The following is a 25,762-nucleotide window of genomic DNA, read 5'->3' as shown; positions in this document are numbered from 1 at the left end:
AAAATATTTGACATACCTTTTGAGCAGCCTTATTGAAAAGCACAACTTCACCTCTCTCATTGGATAAGAATGCACCATCTACCATAGAATCAAGTAAGTTGTTCATTGAATTTTCATCTTCTTCTTTTTTAGCAACCTTTTCTGATTTGAAACCATTGAAGAATATAAAATTCTTAATTTGTTCATTAGATTCCAAATAATCAAGTGGTAAGTAGCTCAACAGGGAACGAATTGTGGTAATTTCATCATCGTACACTTGAGCAGATCTGTACAGCAAGAAGGAAACCAAAAATAGAAAGAGGAAAAATACAGCAAATGTTACAATTGAGATAACTTTAGAGGACTCTGAGGTGTGCTTTTCGAGTAAATCTAGAATCTTCATTACTCTATCATAAATTTCCTCATTCATATTATAGAGTGACAAATATTTGTAAAATGTTGGTTCTACTTGGGCAGAAAAGAGTGGATTGAAATATTCCTCAGCCATGGTAGTAACTTGTGAGACGTAGCTCGATAACATTGCTTGTAATGAACAGTTTCTATCACCAGTACAATTTGCAGGTCCACCAACTAGTTCATCAATAGCTGGATATTTACCAACCACTCCACCACTACTGCCTCTAGTATAGGTTTCAATGAATGAATCGTATGAATCTTGAACAATGGTGGCAAAATCTCTAACTTCATTTCTGTACAGCTCAACCTGATCAAAAGTAACAGCAGCGTTAACAGGTCTTCCATGAGGTACACTAAAGAAAGCAAACATTTCTCCCAACTTAGTGCTCAACTTGACTGTAAATCTTGTAAGTACAGCCAAGTTATCAACAGAGGTAATGGCATCTTTTGAATTTGCAATATTCATTGAACTTTCAAAGTAAATTAGAGCTGCAGTAGCACTATATAAAATCAACAAAACTACTGGTAACATGATTGCTAAATTCTTTGGTTTAGACAAGAAGGTTCTGCCAGATTTAGAGTTATGATCTGGACAGGTCTTATCTAAATTGTGATAGATTACACCAATTGTATCTTTTGGAATCTTCTTATATAGCTTAATGATTCTTGACAATCTTTCCATTTCCAATCTTGATATAATGCTATACAATAAAATATAAATACAAGAAATAGAACCTGAAACTAGAATGTAGGTCCATAAGGCCTTATCATTCTCATCAATGTAAGTTGTTTCACTTTGTTGGAATGATTGACAAAATGATCTGAAACCTTGTGCTGCTTGAACTCTGTTAAAGAAGACAAACATAAAAGTAAAGCTAGAACTTGTGGTATTGAAAGCTTCAACCGAAAATTCACTAAAATAATTGGCATGCTTTGCAAACTCGAGCGTAATTTCACTCATTGACACATTTTTCATATAGTTTTCCAAGTAGGTTAGAGATCCGTTTTTAGAAGGAACAGGAATATAAACTTCCTTTCTTTGTGTATAATCCTTGTACATGCTATCTGTGAACCTGTGAGACCTAGAGTTTTCAGCCAATGATAAAAGGTTATCTCTCTTTGTGGCAATCTTATTTTCAAAATAGGAAAGATAGTTGTCAACATTGGCTCTATTAACACTGCCAACAGCTGGTAATGAAATTCTTTGATTTGTAAATAGTTCGAGCATGATTTGTCTCATTCTGACATATCTCAATAATCCCTCAGGCACAAGCATTGGCAAACAACTTTGAATAACTAGATTTGTCTCTGTTGCTCTAATACTATTGAACAGACCCAATCCTAAAGTTGCCGAAAGCGTACCCACAGCCAATACAGACAATATAACCAACATTAAGTATCTCCAATTAGATTTGTATGGTACAGCAAGAGCATTTCTATAAATGGCCTGCTTTTTTTCTGTTGCTTGTCTAGTATCAAGTCCAAGAAAATCTTCTTCTCCGGTTTGGGACATTTCCTCAATAAAAGTCATTTTTTTATCGGTAGGAAGAACTCTATTCGTCTTGTGTCTTCCCTTTCTTATAACTCCTCTTACATCTTCTTCTTCCAATAAATTAGCTTCGTCAATAAGAGCAGAGGCAGCATCTTTATCCATCTTGACAGTTTCAATATAGTTGGCATAATATCTGAGTATTGTTTTATCCCTACCTCTTGAAAGTAAAACAGAAAAGGTTTGATCACAATATTGGACAATATCATTGGCCATTGTTACAAAGTTTTCAATCTTGTCCTTGTTTGGTATTTCATTAGTAAATTCTTTGAAAAACATTTTGTGAATGGCCTTGAGCTCGACTCTCTTTTTCTCCAAGACTGAAAGAGATGATTTGAGGGAAATAGCATCAGTGACACCTAATTCTATAATTTTCATGTGAGTGGTAATTAAGTAGTTCGTGAAAGGATTCTTTGAAGATTTCAATGCCTTTTTGAAGAGTGTGAGAGAAAGAGATTGAATGTCCCTCACCTTGCTGATTGCAGTCGCGCAGAGAAATAGCATTCCTGTATTTATAAAGCTCTTATTCATTGCTTCTCTCTTTGCGTAGATAAGGCAGCGAGGAAAATCTTCCAGGTTCTCATCATCTTCATTAAAATCAGGACTAAATCGTTTTCTGAGGGATAATCTGAAGAATATTTCCATATTTCTTAACCCTAGAGTGTTCTCAATGAGAGGAGTGATAATTTGAATATCTTCATCAATGGATTTAAGGAAATTTCTCACTCTCTTGACAGTCACAACCAAGTAAAAGAACATGATTAAAGAGCAAAGCAATCCAAAAAGGAGAGAACAACCAACTGTCATACCTAGCATACCCAAAGACATGCCAATATCAGTTCCCGAGCTCACAAACGTGCTAACCAATACTCCTACAGCAGATCCAATAGAGGCACCTAAAATTCCCGTATAAATTGCATTCTCAATCATTCGTACAAAAGGAACTTGATAAAACATAACAATTAAAGGAATAATACCAATGACAATATGACAGACAGCTCTACCATACAAATAATTGGATGGAATTGAGAAAGAAGTCATTATTCTTAGTCCCACAGAGGCAAACACCAAAGCTACAGGAGTGTTATCTTGTGGAAGGAAGGCAATAGTACCAGTGCTCGAAAAGATTGGATATACGAAACCAGAGAAAAACATAACCATCTCTAGAAATATTAGAGCAATACATGCCAAGACCATAAAGATGATATTTGTACCAGCCACACATTCAGCTGAACTATCTCTACTCAACATGAAAGACAAAACTCCATCCTCAGTTGTGGATCGACAATCGGTAAAGTTTGTCAGAGCATACATCATGGCTGGGCCAATAAACAGGAAGGTGTGTGTAGCAATTCCCAATATCTTTGATAGTATCTCTTGAAGTTTAGCATTTCGTTTAGGTGTAAGATTTTGTAAATGTAAACATGTGAGGAAAAAGGTAACCAAAAGCACAACTATTCCAACACCCACAAATCCATCGTATGGTAGTAAGTCTAATCCCAAAGTCAGAGGGAAGGCCATACCTCTAAATATCCAAGATCCATAATATCCAAATGGAGAGGTTGTTGTATTCGGATTCAAAATTTCCTGAGAAAATGTTGGAACCAAAGGTAACACTATCAACAGGTACCAATAATATAAATTGATGGCTCCATACAATATCATAGATTTCCAACCATTATAACTCGAATTTGATTGAAGGTCTGTAAGATGTCCAGTTATCTTTTCATTGAAGGAAGATATCAAATCAGGTTGTTGGTCTGTTCCTGATTCCAATTCGAAAGAGAATTGAGTGGATTGACCAACAATAGATTGACTATCCATTGTACTACTGTTCATCATGTTTTGGCCTGATTGGTGTTTAAAAGAGGCGAAACTATCTTGCATCTTTTTTCTATTAATTAATCTCCGATTGATGTAAAGTATCGAAGAACAATAAACTGTAATAATCATCAACACTAGTCAGTATAGAAATTAATTCCCAATTAAACAATTTTCTGGAAACAACAAATCACAGAACATCATCTCTGTGTATTTGGCAATATTGTTTCCCTTGATGTCGTTAAACTTTTAATTTGTTCATGTAATTATAATGTTTAGAGATGGAGAGATTCATTATTGCCATAGTATTCGACTATTCCGAGATTGATACTTGAAGTTATCAACAACCATCAATCCTCATCTCAATTAGCAATTATTGGTGAATTTTTTTATTTTTTAAATGAAAGAAATCGGCGGGAAACCAAGAATGGTGATCTAGATTATTGGTTTTGAGTTAGAGAAAAATTGGTATTGAAAGGCATTAGGTCTCTTATTATCTCTCTGAATATCTTAAGATTTATAAATCTTCAGCAGCATCTTCAGAATCTTCGTCCTCTTCTTGGTTGACTTCTTCTTCTTGTGTAGCTCCTTCTTTCTGTCTCTGCAATTTTGCTCTTCTATTAATTTCACTTCTGGAAATAAATTCAATGTCTTGACAACCTAGCATGTTTTTGATAGATCCCAATTGATTGACAACATTTCTACTACAATATTCCTTAATGAGTGATGATAAACTGGTTTGATCCTTCTTATTTACAACGAGTGCTGTGAAAACATAATTTGGTTCATCCTTAATTACTTGTTTGGCAACTCTTGAGTAATCTTTCATTGGAATTTCTTCGATTGGTGTATTTGGGAATTCTTTCTGTAATTCAAGTTGAATTATCTCTTTGAATTGTTGAACTTTTGAGACATAATTATTCAGAGCATTGATGACAGTGTCATTGAATTCTTGTAGACGAATTCTATCCTCGTCTCTTCTAACAAATCCTATAACATCATCAATTTTTGAATCGAAACAATATTGCCATATTCTAGATTCTTTCAATTCTCCCTTACTGATAAATCCATTGGTTTTGTGAATGTTATTGTACCACATGGATTTGACTTTGAACATCCAACCATTATTTAACACAAGGACATATCCTTCGACGCCTCTTTCATTTCGAATGGCTTTCAAAATTTCATCCATATCTCCTGTCTTGGCTGCTTCTATGACTTGTTCATTTGAGCATTCCTTGACACAGTCAATGCCATATTGTTGAGCACTCTTCTTGACTTGTGAATATGGGAGGAAGTAACCATCCACTGTATGTCTAAGAGCCAACAATGATAGGAATGGTTTGTCTCCATAATCAATGACAATCTTGTGTTCCTTACTGAAGAATTCAAAGAGTGGTGTGAAACCCTTATTTATCCAATGAATGCAAAATCTGATAAAGTTTTGCACTTTTTCAGAGAGTTGAGTGAAATTGGCATCAATTTCCAAAGCTTGTTCATCAATTTTGAAAACCAAATATTCCTCCTCTTCTTTTGTCATTTCACTTGTCTTGTATTCGAAAGTTGGAACATTCTTCAAATGATCATTCAATATTAACTTGATATCCTCTCCTTTGGCATTTCTCCTTGTTCCTTCGTCTCCCAAATCATAAATCAACTCTTCCATACCCATTACAATAGCATTGGTATGCGACAATTTAGTTCTCATTCTCAATCTGAAAGTATCATATGCTCTCTTTTCAATTTTCTCTGCAGAAACTGAAGCAAAATTATTCTTTTTCAATGAGCTATTCAAACTAGAAGCATCACTTTCTGAAACAACTCTCTCAATAATTGGTGAACAGAGACTTCCATCCAATTTTTCCAACAAGACAAATGGCTGTTCCTTACCATCTTCAATAGAATAATCCTCCCTTGATATTTTCCTCCACTTGTGAGAGGTGTTGCAATTTTGGATAACACAATGTATCCATATCAATGAATACACTCTTCTCAATTGATTGAACTGATCCTGATCCTATCATCTTTAATGTAGATGATGAATTATTATTTGTATTTTCGTGTGGGTTTTGATTTTCGAGCATTTTTTTTTAAAGTTTCAAAAGTGCAATTTCAAAGTTCACGTTCAAGAAAATGCAGGAATGAGTGCAGAATGGGATTTGCATTGCAAAGTATTTAATATTGTAAAGTGTATAGTTATTATATTGATATTTAATTTTGTAAAGAGTTAAATAGTTTACAATGTTAATGGTGTATTAATATGAAGGGTTTTTTGAGGATCATACTTGATGAAAAGCTTCCTTTTTAAAATGTCAAAGATTTGATGTGAAATTCAATATTTTTTACCTGTCATTAATCAAGGTCCAACCTTTAAAAAAATGTCATTGAAAGATATTGAAGCTAATCCAGTAATTGAAACAACAGGAGATGACGAAGAGCCAGTGCAAACTCTTCATAAAACACCTTTGAAAGCCGTCAACAAGTCACTGTATGTTAATTTTATTAATTTTATGGTTTCGTCTAATTTCGAATAGTGCTAATCGATTGCAAATTAAAAGATACGATTCTCTTGATGTGATTGATCGTTTGGCAGCCATCAAAATTAGTCCTAGAATGTTGTTGGAAAAGAAGGAACGAGGAAATGTTGAAAAATCCATCGTAGAACTTCAAGATAAGACACATTGTAAGTGGAAACTTAGTTTCGTCTTGTTAATTTATTCGAAATAGTCGGAAAGTTAGAATTGGCAGAATTATTTTCAAAATATTCTTAATTGTAAGTTTCACACAGAAATGTTATTAGAAATAATATATTGGAAATAGTCATCTTTTCTGTTTATGATGAAGATGGAAATGGATTTATTGAAAGACATGAAATGTCTCATCTTTTATCATGTCTTTTCAATAAGAGTCTTGCTCTCTTATCGGATGTGAGAAAGAGTTTAAATTTGCCAGAATACGAAACTACATCACACAAAGTCATTGAACAAAGTGAAATTGATTCAATTGTGGATAAATGTTTTGAACAAGCTGAGAGGGATTCTGAAGGAGAACATAAGGGAAAGATTTCAAAAGAAGATTTCAGAAAGTGGGTTTACAATCAACCAAGTGTTTTGCAATGGATTAGTCCTGGTGTGAAGAAGGATTAAGAGATGATCAAATCAATACATTGTAAACATGTTAATATTAAATTGTATTTTTAAAAATTATAATTGAGAATGTCGTCATCTGACGAGTCAAGATATCCACTCAAATCTGGGATTTTCTCTTCCGTCTTTTTTGAATTTTCTTTTGGTGAGAGCGGTTTTGGAATGTCTTCTTCCTTATCCAAAAAGTCAAGCTCTTTATCTTCTTCATCGTCTTCAACAGGAATGGGAGAAACTGCAAATGATAATTTCAATTCTCTTGGTTGTTTTGGCTTTTCCTTTTGAGGAGGTATTTGTTCTTCTGTGGTGTCAATGAGCTCAGCATCGTCTTGATCTTGCTCATCATCTGATTTTGGTTTGGTTCGTTTCAATCGAAGTCCTCCACGTGTGTTGGTAACAATAAAGTCATTGTCCTTTTCTTCTGGATCTGAATTGATTACTTCCTCCTCTGAATCATAGACATCGAATAATTCATCAACCACATCAATAACTCCAGCATCCTTCGATTTGGTATAACTAGCCTCTGCTTCCTCAATTAATTTGAGATACTTTTTGTAGAGTGATTCAATCCAACTCTTTTTAGAAACAATCTTGTCCAAAATATAGTCGCTTGTAATTTCTTCTTCTCCTTCAAAATTGGTGGCAATCTTGTCAATCTTGTTGATAATATGTTGAATTAAATGGAATTTGTAATGTTGGAAACTATGGTACAATAAGGATCGTTTGTAACAGGTCGATCCAACGAATGACTTCTCCTTAGTATATTTACATTTTTTACCTGTTACTGCTCTTCTTTGTGAGAGTTGAATAAAATCATTATCCTCCTCCGAATCTTCCTCTGGTGAATCTATCCAGTTGATGTGAGCTCCGGATGAAAATTCATATTTAGTGGTAGCTCTTGGTGGTTTGAATATGAGTGTATATTCAGCTTGATGGTTCTTTCTGCCACAAGCTTGACAACACTTGTCGCTATTGTCAATTTCAGTATCCTTGAGAGAAATTTCTCTAGCCTTAATGATTGGATAGAATTGGAGAAGGTTCTTGTGTCTCGATTTCCAAGCTGAGCTATAAATTAAGCTGTCCTTGACCGTTTCCAATTTACCTTCCACCATTTTTGAGGCATTAGCAAAGTGAGTTCTATCTTTAAATTTGAGAGATTGAATAAAATCCTCATCCAGCAAGTGTGAAGTGATAAAATGAATATAGATTGCAAAGGAAGATTTGAAATCTGAGGAGAGTCTGGTATTACTTGTGAGAATGGAGTGGAACTCTTGTGAATCCATATCATTTTCCATCATGTCGACCATTCTATAGACGTTGTATTCAGGTGCTTCATCCTCTTCCTCATCACTTACAATAAATTGACTCATGGTAACCATACCATCATCTTCATCTTCACTGTCTTGATCTCTACCTTTTCTAGTACTTGTTGATTTTCTTCGTGGAGCTTCCTCTTCTGAGCTACTGTGTGACTTTCTTTTTTGAGTTTTTAGACTGAGTGGTTTCTTCTTCTTTTTAGCAGACAAAAGTAGATTATTTTCTCTAATTTCCTTTGCTAAATTTTCCAACTCTTCACTATTGGCATCATCACTATCCTCCTTGTCGAATGTGATTGTTGAACCGACTGGACTACCAGACTTCTTCTTTAGTCTCTTCTTTGGAGAGGAGAAGACTTCTTTTTCTTCCTTAGATGATGGCTGAGAGAATAGCTCATCATCATCAAATGTTGACTTTCTCTTTCCACTCGAAAATAAATCCTTTGAAATCTCATCCTCCTCCTCAATATAAATGGATTTGTGTTGATTTTTCTTTCTCATTGAATTTGAAAGTTCTGTCAATTTCTTTTTCCTCAATTTCAGTTCGGCCTTCTTTCTCTCCTCCTCTTGTTTTTCTCGTTCTCTTCTTTCTTCCTCAGTTTGTGGTTGTTTCCTCTTCCTAGCTCTTTCTTGTTCTTCCATTGCTTCAATATCTTCATCAGGTATCTCGTCACTATCATACATTTTATCATTCCTCAAAGTTTGACCATCTTCCTCTTCATCGGAACTGATCAAAATTTCCTTCTTTTTTATCATCTTTTTCCTCTTCTTCTTTTCCTGATAGACTCTTGTTGGAGTTTTCCTCAAAGAATAGCCTTCCTTTTCCTTTTCATTTTCATCCTCATCTGGTGTGAAATATTGAGAATAGTCAGAAGCACGTTGTTTACTACTACCACTGACTATTGATTTAGATGATTGTTTTGCTTGTTTTTCTTCATCTTCTTCCTTTTCAGATGCTTGCTCCTGTGTTGGTTGATAGGTTTTCTTTGATTTGGTGTTTTTTGTTGGAGGTGCATCACTCTCCGATGAGTAGAACACTGGCGATCGTTCGAATTGTTCTTCTTGTTTCTTCTCTGATTTATCTTCATCCTCTTCCAAATCAGAGAAATTAAATTCCATCTCTCCATCACCGTCATCTTTTCGTGATTCCTCTTCTTGTTGTTGCTTCCGAGCATTCTGTGATGACGATGAAGAAGCCTTCTTTTGTGATGTTGATGATTTACTATAATTTCCAATATTTTCGAAAGCTTCCCGAATGGGTGTTTTGGCTGTAACTGGAGTTTCGCAAACTGCTCCCAAATCCACACTATCCTCTATGGCTAAACTGGGTTGTTGTGTTGATTGGGAGGCTCTCCTCACCGAATGCCAAGCCTTCGAATTTTGTGTATTGTTGCTGCTGTTTTTGTTTGGTGCCATTTTTTTATTGTTGGAATTTCACGTTTTTGTTGGAAATTTTTTTCTTCTTAAAAGTTTGCTTTCCATTAATTGCTTGATTGTTTTTGCTTTTTTAACAGGGTAATAAGGGAACCAATACATTTGATATTAAGAATAATTGATAACCTGAATACGAGAATTATTTCTATCAACGAGTAATATTTCCTGTTGTCTTCTATTATAGCACAATCCGTATGGGTGATGGAATTGACCAAGAGATTTTCCCTTACTGCCAAATGTTTGTTCTTCCTGACCAGTAAATCGATCTAGTATTTTCAGAGATGAATGATATGAATCTGAAACGATCAATTTGTAATTGAAGGGACTAACTTGATCTATACAAATTCCAAAAGGGGAATAGAGTGAATTATTTCCAATCTCCTTGACAAGAATCCATTCATTTGGACTAATTTCTCTAATAATATGAATGTTATTCTTGTCTGGACTTGCTATAATTACCTCTCCAAACTTTGTGAAACATTCCACATTGACAATGTTCGGATTCTTCACATGAATTTCTTTACCCAATGAATAACTCACATATCGAGTAATTGATTGTAAGATACTTCCATCCACAGTTGAAACAATCTTGATAGCATGATTGTAATTATCAGCCACAAACACCACATTATCCCTAAATGTCTTTCCGAACGAAATGGAAATTGATGATGGTTCCTTAAATTCTGTCCTCCCACTTTCATCCAAAATTCCTACACACCACGTATAATCCCTATCAAGAGCTCCCAACTTGATATTATTGGTCTTCCACAATACCTTTAAATTCACCTTCATCAAGTGACAATATCCTCCAGCCAATATAAGAGCATCCTCTCTGTTCTTTTCTTCATCATTAAATTCATTATCATCATCATCATCATCATCGGATGATTGCTCATCATTACTATCTAGAGCTCTAGGGCTAGTACTAGTATTTGTTGTTGTTGTTGAAGAGACATTCCATAAACGAGATGATGTACAGCCTCTCTCCTCCACACACAAACCAGTTGGCATAAAAGCAACGGGAACACTTTTTCTATAATTCTTGGACATCAAGTAGAAGAACATGAGACGTTCATTGCCAAAATCAGAGACAACTATACAATTCAACCTTGGAGCAATGACAATATCATACGGAGAATGGAAGTGATTAGAAAAAGCAAAATAGGGTGTTGATGATGTTGTTATCATCTTTCCTCTGGTGGCAGATTTATGAATTTCGCTCTTGACTGGTCCTAATAATTGTTTCTTGTTGTTACCAGTGTATTGGAGAGAAAGTTTGCTCTTTAGACTTGATGATTGAAAGTCCGCATCTAAATACAAGGTGATCATTGTAAAAGGAAATGTTATAAGGTGTTGATGATAATATTTTTATAATCTAGTAATGTATTATTAATAGTTTAATTGGTACTGAGAAGAGAAGATGGCATGGGACTGTCGAGTTGGGATTAGCATGTCGTAATTTTTAATTAATTTAATTTTAAAAATGTTTAATAAAAATATCCCTTCCAAAATAGCTGAGACTTTCACCATCAAGTTTTAGCAACAAAAAGTTGGGGTCTGTGAGGATCGAACTCACGACCTTAGGATTATGAGACCTACGCGCTACCGACTGCGCCAAGACCCCTACACATTAATATGCGTATCACAAAATGTACTTATAGATAATAATCTATCAAAAGGCAGTAATAGACACTATTAGTCATCAATATAGTGTTATATTGACTTTCAGATAAAATCGATTTGAAACTTTACATAAACATTGAAAATTTAAGCTCATGGTCGTGGTGTGGATAAATCATGACAAATATGAGTCCCAATAAGATGCAACACTCACTTGGTAAAATGAAAAATATGGAAACTTCTATATTCACAATTTCGATTATTCTACATTAATTGTGTAACTTTCAAAACCTTTCGTTGTTCCCAATTTGATAAACAAAATATTGACAATAAAACGAAGTGAATTCTACAACATGCTAACTCTGAACTCATTGTAAAGTTTTGAAAAAACAAAAAAAACAAAAAAAAATGAAAAGATGTAGAGAGGCACCAGAACATGATGAAATTAATGAGAATGATCAAATGATTATTAATAACACAGACACTCCTTCATCTTCGGAAAGTAATGATCCGCAACAACAAATTATTAAAAACGAACCAAGTAGTAAAAAACAAGCCGTAAATCAAAGCACCGAATCGTATTACACTCTAGGGTGCAAATATATGGATGGAAGTGGAGTTGAAAAAGATAGTGAGAAGGCCTTTGAATGGTTTTCTAAAGGTGCAGAGCAAGGATGTTTAGAATCAATACATAAAGTTGGTTATTTCTATCATCATGGTTTAGGAGTAGAACAAGATTATAAGAAAGCAATGGAATGGTATCTGAAAGCTGCCGATAGGAATCTTGCAAAATCACAAAATAATATTGGAGTTCTCTATCGTTCAGGTGAAGGGGTTGCTAAGGATCTTTCGAAATCCATGGAATGGTATTTAAAAGCTGCAGAAAATGGTAATGAAATTGCACAGTTCAACATTGGAGCATCATACGATAAGGGAGTTGGAGTTGAACAAGATAAACCTAAATCATTTGAGTGGTATTTGAAATCCGCTAAAAATGGTTATGCAAAAGCACAATTCAATGTTGCATGTGCGTATGATTATGCAGAAGGAGTAGAAAAAGATCTATCCAAAGCAGTAGAATGGTATTTGAGAGCTGCCAAAAATGGTCATGCAGATGCACAATTCAATGTTGGATGGTCCTACGAGAATGGAGAAGGAATTGAGAAAGATTATGCAAAAGCTATGACATGGTATCTAACAGCTTCTGAAAATGGCAATACAGATTCATATACTAATATTGGCTTTTTATATCGTAATGGAAGGGGAGTTGAGAAAAATTTAGAAAAGGCTTTCGAGTGGTACATGAAAGGTGCTGAAAAGGATGTAAAACAATCTCAAAATAATGTTGCAAATGCATATTCTAACGGATATGGAGTTGAAAAAGATCTGAAAAAGGCACTATTCTGGCGTTTAAAGAGTGTGAATACTAATAATTTTAAATTTATTGAAAATCCTAATGATCAGTTTGTAATTGAGGATTTACACAATGAGGATTTACAAATTATAGATGAAAATGATATGGAACTAGTGATTATTAGATTTGAAGAACGAGATTTTAGACTTTCAAAAATGTATTTGAAAAAATCAAAATATTTATCAACCATGTTGAGCTCAAATTGGAAGGATTTCAATGAAAAAGATGAAAATCAAATTATTCTTGATTTGAGACCTATTGAAAATGATATTTTTCAAGAACCAACAAATCACATTCAAGTGTTTGACACCTATGTAAATTATCTAACAAGCGATACGGTATCAATAACGGATTTTGATATGAAATTTAAATTAATTGAACTGGCACGATATTTAGGTGATGACGAATGCATTTTAAAAATTGTGAAAGAAGCATCAATTTTATTGAGATTCTGCATTCTTTTCAAATTAGACCGTATTGAACAGATTCACATTGCTATTGCAAGTTGTTTTGCTGTGGGGCCATCGCTCACAATTACTGATCTTTCAGAGAATAGCCTTGAATTGTTATTGAACCAATCCGAAATTACTTCACTTGCAAAGCAAAAGATTTTGAAGGCATTTATCAAAAAATTTAAAAAGTTTCCAAACTCAACCGTTTTTAGTAAGTTTATATTAACATTTATTTATTAATCTTTTTTGGAAAGGTAATAGAATTCTTCATACCACTCTTTCAGAAGAAAAAAATAAGAAGGAGCTCAATTTTAACGATCAGGACATTACCTTTACATTGGAACAGTGCAAGGAGAACAATAAGCAAATATTCAAAATTAGGTCCTCACACAATCTTCAAATTTTTGGAACGAATGCAAAGTTTTATATTCAATTACAGGAAGAGGATATGAATAATTTAGGGTTCTGGTTGGAAAATGATTCAACAAATCGGACAGAAGGTGATTTAATATTCAATATACCTGACTGCGAACTTCAATTCGTTAATCTAGTCATAATGACTTGATTATGGTTGAATGATCAAATTTAGAGGGTAAACTTTACAATTGCAGAGATTTTCAGAGTGCATTCCCTTGGGTTGGGAGCAATGAAAAACTATTTTATTTCTATTTAGATTGTTGTGCCATTTCTAAATACTTCTTTGTAAGCAATTCTGGATAGCCACATGTTAACACCTGAATATCCTGAGATGAGAGTGGTAGATCCTTTTCAATAAGTTGCTTATCAATGTTGTCAATCTCTTTTTCTCCTTCAATATTGACAGTTTTATAATAAGCTTCATTCATATTCTCAAATTTCAATGAAAAGAAACCAAGTTCATACTTTTGAGCTTGTAGTTGTGTCTGTTTCCTAATTTTATGAGTGAGAGCAATAATTGCTTTATGAGTGTCTGAACTTAACGAAATATCTAATATATCATTGATTTTCAATTGATTCTCAATGGTTTTCAATAAACTTTCCTGATCTGAAGCATCGACTTTTTCTGCAATATGAATTTTCTTCCACTTTTCAATGCCTGCTTTCTTTTTTTTTTGAACCTTAATTTCCAAATCTGTCATGTCTGCCAATTTGATTCCAATGGTGTCTGGAATAACAATCTTTCCTTCTTTATCCACAATGATGAAATAACTATCATCCTTTGTCTCCATTTGATCTTTGTTTTCGGAAACTGCAAGTTGATATTCTTGAGCATTGATTTGTTTAAATCTTCTAAATTCGAAACCCATTTTTTTATGTTTAATTTTATGCAAAGTTTTTAGTAAGATTACTTCTTGATTTTGGAATTTTTATGAAAAAGGAAGATCAACATATTTATACTAGTATCATTTTAGTCTTGTTTCTTTTCAAGCACAAAATGTTTTCATATTGTATCTTAATTCAAATCCATTTCCAATGACGACTTGTTCAAAACGTGAGAAAATCGTCTTTTGATTACGGGAAAATCAAGAAGGGTCCAAGTTGTGAAATTAGTTCTACTTTTTAGAGTTTTACTCAAAGCCAGCAATAAGAACGAAGGAAAGCTCCAATCTGGAGTGGAACATACACCATAGCTTCTATCAATAGCAGAAAGAAAGCCATTGTATGATCAGCCGAATTCAATGATCAACAATTCAAAGTACAAATATTATTCTCTACCTCATCTAATCCCATTAGATGCAGTATCAAGCCATTTCATAATCTTCCACCAAAGTAAGAATTAAATAACTTCAAAATCATTAGAGTTTCAAGGCTCCTTACTACTTATAAAATATGAAGCTCATCCCGTTCAATAAGAGAAAGGGACACACAAGAAGAACTTTCTATACATTTTGTTGATTTGGGCACTCCCGTTTATTCCCCACACAAAAAACCCGAAATGTTTCTAATTCCTTGATAATCGGAGCTATTACAGTGTGACTATGGGGTCGATATCTCTCCTTTGCTGCGTGGAATTACTGATTGGAATATTGAGGGAGAGGGATAACAAGTTCATCCATTGATCGTAACATCTTTTTACTGCTGTGATCACAGTTTCACCATCCAATCATCATGAACTATGCGCGTAATTGAAAGCAGTAAGGCATGTTTACACCATCAATTGAAGATTCAGTGGGTGATATTCTTCGACTTAGATAAGCTGTATAAATACAGAGCATCCTCTCCATCTCTTTGAAAACATTATTCACAAAAAAAACAAAACAAAATGAACGCAAAGATTATCATTGCCTGTCTCTTGATCGCTGTCTTGTGCTTTGCCACTTTCGGTATGGCTGCTGTGAGTATTTTCAATTTTAAATATGCTTATTAATAATCTATTAATCCTTAATAATATTCAGGCTGCTAAGAAGAACCTTAGAAAGGCTCCAGTTGCTAGAAGAGCTTCCACTAAAGCTGTTAGAACTACCAAACCAACCAAGACTACCAAGACTGTTAAGCCAAAGAAAGCCGGTAAGCCAAAGAAGGCTCCAGTTGTTGTCAAGAAGAGCACTGTTTCCACCAAGAGTGTTGGTTCTGCTCCAGCTGTCAAAAAGCCTTTCAAGCTTAAGCCAATCTATAATTTTTAATTCAATAAAATGTTGAACTTGGAGCAATTACTTTGCAATACTTTGTTATTATTATTTGTAAAGTACGTTTATCAAAATATCTAACCCAATTTATGGGCACTAATCTTGTGGAGGACTCGTTTGTAAATTGAATTAATTAAGGAATTATATTTTAGATTTTCATCAATATCTATAGTAACAAGAGTTATTACACTACACCCCTTTTCCAATAAATCATCCATAAACAATAAAAATCCATATAGAGCTAGATCGTGAGAGTACTCTCCACATAATGTGTCATTAGAAAATTCAATATCGCTGCCGTATTGTTCCACGTGTCGGTAGAATAAAGTATGAGCAAATTCTCTAGCAACAAGATTGACGAGACCAACTTGAATCAAACTAAATTCGGGATCGCTCAAAATAACTGTTGTTGGTCTTTTTAATTGGTCCACAAGCACTGGCAGTCCAACTATCAACATTTCGGCTAATAAATTCATAAAATCCAAATACCTAAAGGATGTAGGATTTGCACATGCTGTAAACAAAACTTCCAGATTTGATTTGGAAGATTCTAGTTTTGGAAGATCATGATACAATCTGTTTGAAATAATTACTCGCGTCAAATTGTCAGAAACATATGGTCTATTTTTGAAATACTCATAAACGTACAAAATAATATCATTAGAAAGAGTGTTCAAAGTTTCTCTGTTCTTAGGGCTACATAATGGTAGGCTTATTAATTTTTTCATTGTTAGGTATGCTTCAGCTAATTGTTCTACTAAATCAGCTGTTGGTGCATTAGTGTTTTTCTTGATTTCTTCAAAATATCTGGGTAAAACTATAGAAATAGTCCCACTAGTACAGTTACTATAAATGAATCGTATAACATGAGCCAAACAGCCAAATTGAGGATTTCTAATTTCAGAAATGTATTTACCTGCTCTAAGTAAATAAATTATGTGTACTAATTCATCCTCACCCTGTGGAAAAAGAAAATCTTGACGTAATATAATGAAGGTAAAAAGAGTGAGGGCGTTTGCAACATTTTCCACATTAAAATTAATAGCAGCATTTACCAATAAGCGACTCAACTCGTTGCTATCTTGCATGCTCATTCTATCAGGGTCAATGAAGCCCTTCATTATTACACATATTTGAAATGCTGTTTGGATAATTGATTTTGGAAATTTAGAATCGCAACACTTGGCACACATAGACAGAAAATCAACACTAAAACTACAATTTTGAGTTAAGCGTAAAGCAGAATGTCTAATTTCCAAATCTTCCAATGAATCTCCAACGATACTAAATAATTCTCCAAGAAATGTTCTCTCTCTTGAATTCAATCCCTCCATTAGACTCAATGTTTTCTCAAGTCTTTTGGCTCTTTCTTCATTTCTTTCCATGTACTTTAATTTTTCAAATTCCAATGCAAAAAGCTTGGTTAAAGAATCACTAAAATACGTAATGACATGACTCTTTTGAGTTTCTGTATTTTCAAGGTGTTCAAAGATTAATTTGAGCAATTCAAATTTCTCTACATGCTTTTTTGGACGAGTGTTCAATTGAATTCTACCAAAGATAGTCATGCATTTATCGAACAGGATTTGTTCAGCTTCTCCCCATTTAGGACACAAAGTTTCATCTCCCCAAAATCGTCTTTCAAAATGACTTAAAAACACAAAGAAAGTTTCCAGAAAATCATTCAAAGGTAATTCCTCCACCGTTTCAAATGTATAAAAGGAATATTTAAATATCCATGATGGAATTTCTTTTTTAAATTTAGGGAATGGCCGAAATATTAAATTACAATTATTCGGAGAAGTATTTTCCATCATCATGAAGGGTTTCATCAACATGAGAGGAATTTCACCATGTTGAAATCCGAACGATTCATCCAATTCCGAATCATATGTATAAAGTAATTTGAATAAACTGGTCAGATCATCCGTTCCTTTTTCTGTGGTTATAAATCTGTCCAGTGTTTCCGTTTCATTATTATTCATCTCTTCACTAAATTGTAAATAGGTTTCATAGATTTCTCCAATCAATTGGTATGTATCACCTTCCAAATAAGCATCTTCCAAGATTTCAGAAATGAGCGTCCGAACTTCTTCTGTTAGTTCTAGTTGCATTTTTTTTTAAATTGCAATTTTTAAATTATTTTAAATAATAATAAATTCCTATTTTGGATTGTTCATATGAAAAAATTACACCAAAATATTGGCAACCCGACCCTGTTGATTGTTGGAGTAGTTTCACATCTGTTAACTCCAAGAATTTCACCACATCATCTCATCATGATTTAAATAATAGTATTAATAGTAATTTTTGGAACATATTCTACCATAAGGAAGATTGTACAAAGAAAAACCGGATTAAACCTTAGATTGACTAGTTTGAGTATTGTTAGTATCGGTATTAGTATTTGTTGTGTCTTGTTCGGATTGATTTCTATTGAAAAAATCAAAGGAAGGATGATATAAACACATGACCAAAATTGAAAATATTAAAATTCCCAAACAATTCAAAAAATCATAAAATAATGATGAATAATTCCAAACAAAACTAACAGCACCCAATCCAACTGCAATAATTTGAAAAAATGTTGAAAATATCAAAACTGAAAGCAAAATGATAATTTTCAGAATGGGTTGTTTCCATGAATAGGATTGAGATTGATCTTTGAATTGTTTTCTTGTCTTGTTGAGGAGTATAATCACTCTTGAAAATACAATCTATTTGAATTTCAAAATGAGTAATGAGTATTAGCATTTAGAATTATGAGAATGTTAAATGAAAACTTACTGAAATTGCAATTGTTTGAACAATTAATTGAATTGCAAAGAATGCGAAACAAGCAATCACGAATATGAACAATATATCTTCAATTACTTTCAGTTTGACTATTATGAGCATTACTAAAATTGCAATAAGCAAGACAAAGAAAACTCCAGAACTAATGAAAAAGGAAATATCGAATATCTTTCTGATAATTTTGGTTCTCTTTGATTTCAATATTCCTTGTGAATATTTGATCAGATTGAAGAATAGATGAGAAATGTAGTGCACAATTTCATTAATCACCAAGAGAGCTAACAGTATTAAAAAGGTTTCAATTCCATTCGAGAAAAACATTCCCACTAAATCAGCATATGGTATCCCAACAGTTTCTGTTGTCAATGTACTATTCCTATTGATCATAACATCTTGATAGAGTTGATCTGTTTCATTCACATTATTCACTTTCAAATAATTGTGAAATCGTTCAACAATGGAAATATTACAAAAAGTATAAGCAGTTCTTGCACACAATGCCAATGTTTGAACAATCAACAATGTATTCACGAGAATGAGAACAATTCTTTGAGCCTTCCTCAGTGTCTTCCAAGTTTGATTCCTCACAATGAAAATAATCATGACAAGAATGAGTGAAATGAACAACAAGATGAAGAGAAAGGAAATCGACTGATCTATGGCACTCAACAGAGTATCATCAAAATCATCAATAGTAAACACTGGAGAGGAGACATTGTTATTTGAAGAGTCGTCAGTAGTGGCAGTAAAAGTTTTGAAATTTGAAAGGTGGGCAAGTTTCTTCACTGTTTCTAACGAATGCAGTGTTATTTGTTTTTGTTGTGATAATGTTGGAATGAAAGGAAACCAATTAGATGACCTTGCAAGGCTGCTAGCCGGCTGTTTTTTTAGAGATATTCATACTTTTTCGATAAGTGTGAATATTGCAACTTGCCAAATATGGAACTGGTTTCCAGAAGATAACCATTGAACCGAACAACAAACATTACAATAATAGCCAACCAATGGTTTATTCTCTTTCCATATGCGTTATTAATCTGCGTCAGCTGGTTGGTGTTATTGTTTAATTTATCTGGAGCTATTACACATTGTAAAAACCAAAATTTTTTACGCTCGCCACGTTTACCGTCTCGGGAGGAATCGAACCTCCGTCAATGGATTCAAAGTCCACTATGCTACCATTACACCACGAGACGAGCACAATAGTTTGAATCTTATTTCCTCATTAACGTGTTTACCTCGAAATATTGAGTGTGATGAATTGAATATGGTTCAATTTTAAGACATTTTGGTGAACAATCCATCATTCAGGAAGGAAAAAGGTTAAAATTCAAGGTAGACTTGGAATAGAGAACAAATCCAACAATACAGGATTTCTGCCCATACTTTGAGATGTTATTTTTATTGGATTAAGCTGTTTTTAAACTTTCTCATCTTTTGGTTGTTCTTGGTGTTGTTCCTCTCCCAATTCTGTTGTCTGTATTTGCTTCATCTCAAACCAATGCCCAAATTCAGGTGTTGTCTTTAAGCGAGAAAATGTGTCAAACATGTTTTTCAATAATTCTGGCATGACCAATTCTAACATCTTTTCCAACATAACAGTTCCCTTCTTTGGAAGTCCTGTTGATTGTTTAAGGGAATTGGATGATTTTGTTTGTGTGGTTGAATCACTGTCATTGGAAGAAACGTCCTCATCCTTATACGAATCCAATAATTCTTGAAAGTTCTTCTTAACTGCCGATGGATAATTAACTTCATGAACAGAGGATGAAAGGAGGAATTTCTCTTGAAGAGATTTCAATTCCTGAGGGGTTACCTTATTGTTCTTTTTTAGCTTTTCCAATTCTTCATACATGATAATATTTTCCAATGAAAATTCATTTTTGGAATAGGTTCGAAACATTTCTCTAAATTGCTGATCTTCCAAGAATGATTCCAATGTGGTAACTTGTGCATTTCTGTATTTGGATTTCAGTCTTCTGAACTTGTTGATCCAGTGAGCAATTGTCACAGTTCCACCAATGATTGCATAGAACATGACAAAGAAAACTACTGTAAAGACCTTTCGAACAATGAAATAGGGAGTTCCATCCTCAACTGAACCAACAATGATTGGAATGACAGATCCCATCATTAAGATCATGATAAACAAGTCAATTCTGTAATAGAAAGGATCATCATAGAAGAAATAATATCCTAAACCTTTCCTCTTAATCATTGCAGCTCCAGTATTGATCAAGTCAACTATGAAAAATATCAATGCAAACAATAGCATGAAGAGAACTTCAAATCCCATCAATAGAATAAACAATTCTTGTGGAATATTTGCGGAACTAAACAAAATAGCCACAGAAGTAGTGACAATCGGTGCCAAACAAATGACAAGGACAATTAAGGTTGTAATTATGGAAAATACCATTGAAGTACATGTGGAAGCCAAGTGTTTCTGAATTTTGGGTGATTTGAAAATCTTTTTCTGCCACAAATCCATATTTTTCAATAGGAAAATCTAAATAAGGAAACTAAATAAGTACCAATTAGAATTGGAGCAGGAAAAACAGCAATAATCACAAGAATCCAATAAGTGGCCACTGAAAATTTCGATCTCAAAAATACAGTGTAACATGCTGAGATTACAATCAACGTTGGAGGTCCTAATAAGGGAAGGAGAATTCTCTTCTTTACAAAAAGTTTACAATCCAAGCAGTAACTCACACAATTAAAGAGGAAGATGAAAACTCCAATAAAAAATATTCCAAAATAGATTATATCATTGAAGATTAGTTTGAGAAGGTAAGAATCTCTGAAATAATATTGAGAGGCATACAAGTTGTAATAGCAGAAACAATTTGGATGAATCATGAGTTGAGAAACTGGTTTCAGATCTGATTTTTGAAGCATGGAGAAGTATTCCATATCATAGTTCGAGGAAGGTTTCGAATAGGACAAATATGTGTTAAATCCTCCATTTTGTAAAACATTTCGAATAGCTTCCACTAGAAAGGTTGGATTAAAGGTAGCAATAAGATTATCCATAAAATAGAAAGTGGAACTTGGAAGCATTTGAGTTAAACTTCCAGTAGTATTCACAAGATTCGAATAATTCAACATTAAATTCAAGTATAAATCAATTCTCAAAATTGCTTGATGATATTCTTCCATAAATGTTGAATTTTGTAATGTTTCATTGCAAATCCTATTTTCAGAAATGGAGATTGACGAAAATCCCAATCCTAAACCTTCTCTCATTTGAATTTCGTACACTCTTTCGAATAATTTACAATCGTTCCATATTTCCTCTTCCAATTCTTTTACAATTCCTTCCCTATTCGAAACTAGATCGCTATCCAACACATATTCCATACTTGTTGCTTTATCATACAGTGCATACATTGTAAACGTTTCAGAAATCGAATAATTCCAAACTTTATACCTCATCGTCTGGTCAACCATTGCATTTTTCAAGATAATTGACCAAAGTGGAAGTAAACTATTTGGGGAGAAGATGATGGAAGGTTCTTGGTTCAGAACAAGATAACTGTTATGGGCAGCATCGATTGGCATGTTGGAATCGTCTAAATGATTTATACTTGAACAAATAGAAGAGTTGAGATTACTTAATATGGAATTGTCATTTGGCGCCAAATTTCCACTGCTGAAAACTGAAGTATAAACGCAGTAAACATTGAAATATTCTTGGAGAGGTCGACTATCTGAAAGAAATTCCACTCCAGAGGTCATAATTGGTGCCAAATGATTGACGAAACTTGTGTAATACTTTCGAATAGAAACCACAGTGAAAGGTTGTGATATATCTCGCAATTGACTTTGTTTGTCAATGACATGCATGTTTCTACATTCAACAACACATGTTGACATGAAGATTATTGTTGTAAGCAAGTAGCAGCAAAGGATTCTAATAAAGTTTAGTCTTTGCATTTTTTTTGAATAAATCCAAGTTCTGTGGTATCTCTGTGTTGAACACAATACGTTGGCGCTCTATTTCTCATTGCTAAAGTCCAACAGGTTGGACATACGAAACCTTCGAACTTGATCCATAAATGGAAAGAATGAAACTAAATTATCAAGATTATTTTCATAATCCATTGCCAAATATCCTTTACCAAAAGGAAATGAGTAAATAATTGGAAAATAGAAGTTTTGAGATTTCTTTTTGTAATAATTAGCTTGTTTACCCTCTCTATGTTTTCAAACTGAAGATTCGATGAGTTTACAGCAAATATTTCTAGTCTGTCAACTCTAGCAGGCTCATTTGCAGACATTGTTTTTTGGGAAAATCTAGATAGTGTAGTAGTCATAGAATTGCATCACTGAATCTTACTTCTCTGGTACATCCTTATTGAACTATTTAACTGGTGGTTTCTTCCATTTTTTTCGAGATAACTCCTTGCCGAAAAGTACCAGTTGCAGAGAGCTTGTTTCTACCTGCAACTTCATAATTATCGATTGAAAGAAACAATTAACTTTTGAATTTGTGAATATTTCTGGAGTGCTTCGGGGTTTGCAAATATTTCAAGGAAATATTTTCTATATTTGTTAGTTGCAACTATTCTTCCAATTAGTAATCCATATCTCTCAAATTGTTATTCGTTTTCATTCCTGTAACGTTGTCATACTTCACTAATCACAAAAGAAAAAAACAAACAAAGATGCATTCTGTTGGAAAACTTGCCGAACTAGCTCTTCTAGTAAACTACCAGGTAAACGAAACGTCATCTTCTACCAACAATGTCTCCTCTCCAGTGTTTACTATTGATGATTTTGATGATACTCTGTTGAGTGCTATAGATCAATCGATTTCCTTTCTCTTCATCTTGTTGTTCATTTCACTCATTCTTGTCATGATTATTTTCATTGTGAGGAATCAAACTTGGAAGACATTGAGGAAGGCTCAGAGAATTGTTCTCATTCTCGTGAATACATTGTTGATTGTTCAAACATTGGCATTGTGTGCAAGAACTGCTTATACTTTTTGTAATATTTCCATTGTTGAACGATTTCACAATTATTTGAAAGTGAATAATGTGAATGAAACAGATCAACTCTATCAAGATGTTATGATAAACAGGAATAGTACATTGACAACAGAAACTGTTGGGATACCATATGCTGATGATATATTGTTCATATTCGTGATTGCTTGTTTCGCATTCTTTGCAATTCAATTAATTGTTCAAACAATTGCAATTTCAGTAAGTTTTCATTTAACATTCTCATAATTCTAAATGCAAATTATGAAAACTAAAATTATTTTGAAATAATGAATAGATTGTGTTTTCAAGAGTGATTATACTCCTCAACAAGACAAGAAAACAATTCAAAGATCAATCTCAATCCTATTCATGGAAACAACCCATTTTGAAAATTATCATTTTGCTTTCAGTTTTGATATTTTCAACATTTTTTCAAATTATTGCAGTTGGATTGGGTGCTGTTAGTTTTGTCTGGAATTATTCATCATTGTTTTATGATTTTTTGAATTGTTTGGGAATTTTAATATTTTCAATTTTGGTCATGTGTTTATATCATCCTTCCTTTGATTTTTTCAATAGAAATCAATCCGAACAAGACACAACAACAACTAATACTAATACTACTACCTATACTCAAACTAGTCAATCTAAGGTTTAATCCGGTTTTTCTTTGTACATTCCGAAAACAATCATTTGTAATTTATGGATGATGTATGGGCACTAATACATTAAATTATTGCCAAAAATTACAAATAATACTGAAACAATATGGCTAGTTAAATTGATGATGATAATGCTCTAATATCAATTATGAGAAATTAATAATGGCCTCCGACTATGGTTGTTAAGAATATGAAGAGAACATTCTTGTTTTTTTAATTTTAATTTTAAAAAAAATTAATAATTAACAAAATGATGATGGCTTTGGATTTTAAACCCGCATCAAATTCATAAAAAAGACAACACGATGAAGAATTTTAATTTATTACACCCGAATGCAAAGATCGTTCGATAGTACAAAAGATGTGTTAGATTACTCACGACAATATTAGTAAAAACTTGTGATTGATTCATAATTGGAGATGGTATTGATGAGGGATGATCTGATAGATACCCACCCAGGACGACAAAAAACAAAATTGAAATTAAATAGAATTAATTTTTAAAGCTAGATTGATGTCGAATATGATTACAAAGTTTATTTACAGGAATGTTAGGAAAATTGAAATTCTCAATCCATGAATGAGAACATTGGATATGCTTTACACCTTGAAAGAACACTCATGCCATCCATCTTTTCATGGGATGATTCAATTGTAGTATCCTTGAAAAAGATTGATTTTGATGAATTTCCTTCCTTTTCTGAAATTGTTAATTTTTTAGATTTTGCATCAAATTTAAGTTTACAATGGTTTAATTTGAGACAATCCCTTAAATATACTTCCAAATCCTTAACTGTCTTATCAGAGTGGAAATTCAACCAAACAATTGCTTGTTTGCATAGTAATTCCTTGTCGCCAATCATATCAAACATTGTGAAATTGTGATCCATAATTTCGTTAGTTAAATTCATATCCACAGATTGATTAGAAGATTTTGAAATGTCATCCTCAAGAACGTTTCGAAACATGACTGGTAATGCATATGATTTTTCTTCATCTTCAATAATTACTGGTGTGTCATTTCTGTGGACAAGTGACATTGAAAATAATCTCCGCACTTGTTGTTTGGAAGAACATCTTTGCATCAATTTGAAAGACTTTGATAGCAGACTATTCATTTTTTTCTTCTTGCTATCAATTTTCCTCTCCTTTCGTTCAAATTTATTATCTTTCCATTTTTGGATAATTACCAAACACGTGAAATTGCTCAGATGAAGTCATTTAATTAATTTGATAATTTCATAACTTGAGATTATGAGAATGATATTTTGCACTTTCAATTTTGTAATTTCTCCTGAATATAATATTTTTCAATATGCCAAAAAAGTAAACAATCGCAAAATTAAATAATTTAATATTATTTTCAATATTATTTTTACCAATTATATTTTTTATGTATTGCAACATTCAATTTATTTATTTGCAAAGAAACAATCAATTATCATCTCTGCAGTTACAATACCAGAAATGGTTCCGTCATTGTCAGAGACAAAATAGGAAATTCTCAATTTGGGATCCATAAATAGTAGTAATTAATGAAAATTTTTACATTTTCAAAT

General features: G+C 33.2%; 10 protein-coding genes and 2 non-coding genes across 12 annotated transcripts in view; 2 read left to right on the top strand and 10 right to left on the bottom strand.

The window, feature by feature from the left end:
• The window catches only part of NAEGRDRAFT_73350 (uncharacterized protein), a gene marked incomplete at both ends in the record, with an annotated part of 4,797 nt that extends 965 nt beyond the window's left edge, over positions 1 to 3,832 (bottom strand). The window contains one exon of the mRNA XM_002671519.1: positions 17 to 3,832. Within this exon, the coding sequence (XP_002671565.1) occupies positions 17 to 3,832 (3,816 nt within the window). The remainder of the gene's footprint in view (positions 1 to 16) is intronic.
• A 451-nt stretch (positions 3,833 to 4,283) lies between these two features.
• NAEGRDRAFT_81474 (uncharacterized protein) lies at positions 4,284 to 5,850 on the bottom strand (the record flags this gene model as incomplete). The annotated part of the gene is made up of 2 exons (XM_002671518.1): positions 4,284 to 5,659; positions 5,727 to 5,850. The coding sequence occupies 2 exons, from the start codon at positions 5,848 to 5,850 to the stop codon at positions 4,284 to 4,286; spliced, it is 1,500 nt and encodes a 499-aa protein (XP_002671564.1).
• A 294-nt stretch (positions 5,851 to 6,144) lies between these two features.
• Positions 6,145 to 6,912, top strand: NAEGRDRAFT_73348 (uncharacterized protein; the record flags this gene model as incomplete). Its single annotated transcript, XM_002671579.1, has 3 exons — positions 6,145 to 6,254; positions 6,301 to 6,449; positions 6,587 to 6,912. The coding sequence occupies 3 exons, from the start codon at positions 6,145 to 6,147 to the stop codon at positions 6,910 to 6,912; spliced, it is 585 nt and encodes a 194-aa protein (XP_002671625.1).
• A 20-nt stretch (positions 6,913 to 6,932) lies between these two features.
• Positions 6,933 to 9,641, bottom strand: NAEGRDRAFT_59405 (uncharacterized protein; the record flags this gene model as incomplete). The annotated part of the gene is made up of 1 exon (XM_002671517.1): positions 6,933 to 9,641. The coding sequence occupies one exon, from the start codon at positions 9,639 to 9,641 to the stop codon at positions 6,963 to 6,965; it is 2,679 nt and encodes an 892-aa protein (XP_002671563.1). The 3' UTR covers positions 6,933 to 6,962.
• Positions 9,630 to 11,006, bottom strand: NAEGRDRAFT_59404 (uncharacterized protein). Its single transcript, XM_002671516.1, has one exon. It carries the CDS (start codon positions 10,986 to 10,988, stop codon positions 9,768 to 9,770), a length of 1,221 nt encoding a protein of 406 aa, XP_002671562.1. The 5' UTR covers positions 10,989 to 11,006; the 3' UTR covers positions 9,630 to 9,767.
• Positions 11,007 to 11,210: 204 nt separating this feature from the next.
• Positions 11,211 to 11,283, bottom strand: NAEGRDRAFT_t635. Its single transcript has one exon. It is a non-coding gene; the product is annotated as a tRNA-Met (tRNA).
• Positions 11,284 to 11,687: 404 nt separating this feature from the next.
• NAEGRDRAFT_59403 (uncharacterized protein) lies at positions 11,688 to 13,385 on the top strand (the record flags this gene model as incomplete). Its single annotated transcript, XM_002671578.1, has 1 exon — positions 11,688 to 13,385. The coding sequence occupies one exon, from the start codon at positions 11,688 to 11,690 to the stop codon at positions 13,383 to 13,385; it is 1,698 nt and encodes a 565-aa protein (XP_002671624.1).
• A 28-nt stretch (positions 13,386 to 13,413) lies between these two features.
• On the bottom strand, positions 13,414 to 14,431 carry NAEGRDRAFT_81470 (uncharacterized protein; the record flags this gene model as incomplete). Its single annotated transcript, XM_002671515.1, has 1 exon — positions 13,414 to 14,431. The coding sequence occupies one exon, from the start codon at positions 14,429 to 14,431 to the stop codon at positions 13,811 to 13,813; it is 621 nt and encodes a 206-aa protein (XP_002671561.1). The 3' UTR covers positions 13,414 to 13,810.
• A 1,397-nt stretch (positions 14,432 to 15,828) lies between these two features.
• NAEGRDRAFT_52787 (uncharacterized protein) lies at positions 15,829 to 17,865 on the bottom strand (the record flags this gene model as incomplete). The annotated part of the gene is made up of 1 exon (XM_002671514.1): positions 15,829 to 17,865. One exon carries the CDS (start codon positions 17,863 to 17,865, stop codon positions 15,829 to 15,831), a length of 2,037 nt encoding a protein of 678 aa, XP_002671560.1.
• Positions 17,866 to 19,672: 1,807 nt separating this feature from the next.
• On the bottom strand, positions 19,673 to 19,743 carry NAEGRDRAFT_t634. The gene has a single exon. It is a non-coding gene; the product is annotated as a tRNA-Gln (tRNA).
• Positions 19,744 to 19,967: 224 nt separating this feature from the next.
• On the bottom strand, positions 19,968 to 22,396 carry NAEGRDRAFT_52786 (uncharacterized protein; the record flags this gene model as incomplete). Its single annotated transcript, XM_002671513.1, has 2 exons — positions 19,968 to 20,706; positions 21,375 to 22,396. The coding sequence occupies 2 exons, from the start codon at positions 22,394 to 22,396 to the stop codon at positions 19,968 to 19,970; spliced, it is 1,761 nt and encodes a 586-aa protein (XP_002671559.1).
• Positions 22,397 to 24,772: 2,376 nt separating this feature from the next.
• Positions 24,773 to 25,321, bottom strand: NAEGRDRAFT_73341 (uncharacterized protein; the record flags this gene model as incomplete). The annotated part of the gene is made up of 1 exon (XM_002671512.1): positions 24,773 to 25,321. The coding sequence occupies one exon, from the start codon at positions 25,319 to 25,321 to the stop codon at positions 24,773 to 24,775; it is 549 nt and encodes a 182-aa protein (XP_002671558.1).
• Positions 25,322 to 25,762: the final 441 nt, after the last annotated feature.

This window comes from Naegleria gruberi (assembly GCF_000004985.1).
Source record: "Naegleria gruberi genomic scaffold NAEGRscaffold_60, whole genome shotgun sequence".
Lineage (NCBI taxonomy): Eukaryota > Heterolobosea > Eutetramitea > Acrasida > Naegleriidae > Naegleria > Naegleria gruberi.
This window is presented reverse-complemented; position numbering and strand designations above follow the sequence as displayed.

Bases quoted from the DNA above. Each gene is read 5' to 3' on its own strand.
- NAEGRDRAFT_59404 (XM_002671516.1), bottom strand. From the start codon at position 10,988: ATGATCACCTTGTATTTAGATGCGGACTTTCAATCATCAAGTCTAAAG.